The 3,049-nt window shown below is 33.4% G+C and overlaps 1 protein-coding gene across 1 annotated transcript; it reads right to left on the bottom strand.

Moving 5' to 3' along the window:
* Positions 1-437: 437 nt before the first annotated feature.
* Positions 438-2,349, bottom strand: LOC110910049 (probable glycerol-3-phosphate acyltransferase 3). Its single transcript, XM_022154761.2, has 2 exons — positions 1,614-2,349; positions 438-1,475 (listed from the first exon to the last, which is right to left on the bottom strand). Exons 1-2 carry the CDS (start codon positions 2,322-2,324, stop codon positions 600-602), a joined length of 1,587 nt encoding a protein of 528 aa, XP_022010453.1. The 5' UTR covers positions 2,325-2,349; the 3' UTR covers positions 438-599.
* Between the last annotated feature and the right edge of the window lie 700 nt (positions 2,350-3,049).

Raw genomic sequence — 3,049 nt, 5'->3', positions numbered from 1 at the left:
CGATCGTTAGATAGAAATTCAAAGATGAAGAGAGAAACAAAGAATGTTACTACTGTGCAAACGAAAGTTTGAGAGTCCTGTTGTGGACAATAGCAATGAACTAAGAATAGACTAATTAGATTCTTGTTTAAAAAATGGTAAATTTGAAAAAAAAAAAATTCAATGAAGTCAAAATTGAAAATCTAGATATATAAGATAATTGGGTCAAAGAGTTTCCGTTTGTTAAAAATTCCTACATGTTAAAGATGTTTTTATCTATACATCATGGATACTAACTCTAAATGGATTAAAAGTTATCATCATTTTAAGTAGGATCTATTACAACTCTTATAAACTTTGTATCACACCAACTAGAATTTAAATGGATTAAAAGTTATCATCATTTTAAGTAGGATCTACTACAACTCTTATAAACTTTGTATCACACCAACTAGAATTAACAATTTAATTATATTAGACATAAAGAATAACAAATCATTATGGTAGTATACAATACAAGAATACATATATATTACAAGGTGCATCATATCGATCCAAGTTTCGAATAGTTAAACATGTGTCTCAAGGATCCATTTAAAGATAGACTATATATTCATGATTCATCTTTTGGAAACAAACCCTTCATTACCGGCCAATACTAGATACTTGTCTTTCCTTGTAAGGCTAGTACATTCGAACTCCAATGCCTTACCGATCTCACTTTGCACATGATTTGCAACATCATATCGTGTTGAGCGCGAATCACTGGTCCCATGAACCTGGTCCAGGAACCGAACACTATAAGCCGAACGTGGGTTCATCATAAACATAAACGGATCCAAACATTTCAATCCACTGGCTGTTGTCCCGTGAAACATGCTAACGTAAGTATCTAAGGCAACCGGGATAATATGATCACTAAGTTCCGCAAACAATGGGCTAAACCGCAACAAATATGGTTCCCTACATGTTGTCCCTTCGGGACAAACCACGAGGTCTCCTAGCTTTAACATCTTGTCCATGGTTTTTGAATCTTGTTCTCGATCTCTTGTTAATCTAACGGTTTTGATTGGTGATAAGATTTCTGACATTCTACTGAGACTGTACGTGACTGCAGCGAATGGTTTCTTGAGTCCAAATGAGAGGTATAGCGGATCAAGTAAAGTTCTATGGTTGCATACGTATAAACGACCTTTATCTTTTTTACGATCAAGAGACATCGGATTTGAAGTCGAGTTATTGTTTTTGAGCCTGACTTGGACGCCAGTGAATGACATGATAGGGATCGTTGCACCATATGGCATGGTGAGTGCAATAGCGATCCGGGAAATGGACAAAATAATGGAGAAAGGGAACCACATGAACATGACCAGCATGTTCAGTGGTTCTGGTCTAAAGGCTAATCTTCCGTCATGAAAGATTAGATCTTTAGGATATTTTTCTCTTGGAAGAATCCGCCACGCCTTCTTTTCGGCATCACTAACCACATAAACATCCTATACAAACAAAATCAAGTCAATAAACTTCCAATATGATATTTAACATACGTACGTTAAAATATGTAAAAATAATAATCTTAAATACATAGATACATATATAGATATAGATATACACATGTGCTTGTAAACAAGTACCTTGCTACAAGCGATCCAATCGTGTTTAACCGGCTTGTTTGAGAAGCAAACCTTATCATCATCTTCTCCAACAACTTCGTTTATACGATGTTTAATGATGTTCTTGTTATCTTTCATGAGACCAACAAAATACCCACCAAAAACCTTTAACTCCCTACCAAACACATGATCAAACTCCAAATAATCTTTCAAAAAACACTCAACCATAACTTGTGGCAACTTACTCACACCAACTTTCTTCTTCCCTCTTCTCAACACCTCAAAACCCTCCAAACCAACATCTTCCAAGAAGAATTTCGGCAAAACCGAACTCCCAAGTCGAAAACTATCTTTCTTGATGCCGAAAAACGACACCATAACCATAATCTTGATAGATAACTCATCATCAACCAAAGCAAGAAGAGGGTATAGTGCAAAAAGCACAAAAGCCCGAATCAAGCTTCCGGATTCGAATGCGACTAACATGAAGTACGCAAACATGGATGGCGATCGCAAAAGGGTTCCTTCGACGTCGAAGATCAATGTCTTGTTTGAAAGATCACACGTGTGAATGACATGATCAGAAATTAGGGTTTGTGACCTGGAATGTGAAGCATGAGTGTTGCTTATAGTTCTTTTGAGAGCTTTTGTTTGGTTATTATGGAGTTTGAGAAGAAGAAGAGGTATGGAAAGAATGAGTTTGAGTGTGTATGGTAAAGCTTTGAATACCATTTTTTTTTTTTTTTTTTGGTTTTTGGTTTTTGCAGGATATGGAAGTGTGATAGAATGGTGGTGTTATTTATGGTGGTTGAGGTGATGAAAAGCACTTGGATTTTCATGTTTTAACGAATTTGACACTGGCCCTTCATGAATAATATTATAATCATGAGCTGGAAACTGAAATGCATCGTTGACTTGAATGGGTTGTGTGTGGTAACTGGTTAGTGCTAGTAATGCATAATAATCACCGGATTGTATCTCAAATAAAAAAAAAATATATTAAATAATTAGCGAATCAACATTTAAGATTTATAAAATATTGAGATACTACATGTTTTATAATGTATATATATTATAATATATGTTTTATAATATTTTGAGATAATAAGATTTATAATATATGTTTTACTTTCTTTAAATTTACTATCTTGTATTATAATATATGTTATATAATATTTTGAGATAAGATTTATAACATATGTTTTACTTTCTTTTAATTTACTATCTTGTATTAAGAAAATAAAATACGAAGGACAAAACAAGAGAAGCAGGAAAAGGACTTTACTCTTAGAGCACGTAGTGTAATCAGTTACTTATTTATTATGTATACATTTAAAATATTACTATCTAAGTATATAATAATTTTCAGATGAAGTAATAAAAATAATCATTTCGCGTATATACTAGCTTTTTTATATAATATTGCGTAGTAGATACATTTTTTTAAAACTAGCGTC

Source organism: Helianthus annuus, chromosome 15, assembly GCF_002127325.2.
Source record: "Helianthus annuus cultivar XRQ/B chromosome 15, HanXRQr2.0-SUNRISE, whole genome shotgun sequence".
NCBI classification, from domain to species: Eukaryota; Viridiplantae; Streptophyta; class Magnoliopsida; order Asterales; family Asteraceae; genus Helianthus; species Helianthus annuus.
This window is presented reverse-complemented; position numbering and strand designations above follow the sequence as displayed.

What these genes read in the sequence shown, in the direction of transcription:
- LOC110910049 (XM_022154761.2), bottom strand. Translation starts at nt 2,324, where the DNA reads ATGGTATTCAAAGCTTTACCATACACACTCAAACTCATTCTTTCCATA. An exon ending in ATTGGATCGCTTGTAGCAAG is followed by an intron (nt 1,476 to 1,613) that starts GTACTTGTTTAC and finishes TTGTTTGTATAG; the next exon opens with GATGTTTATGTGGTTAGTGA.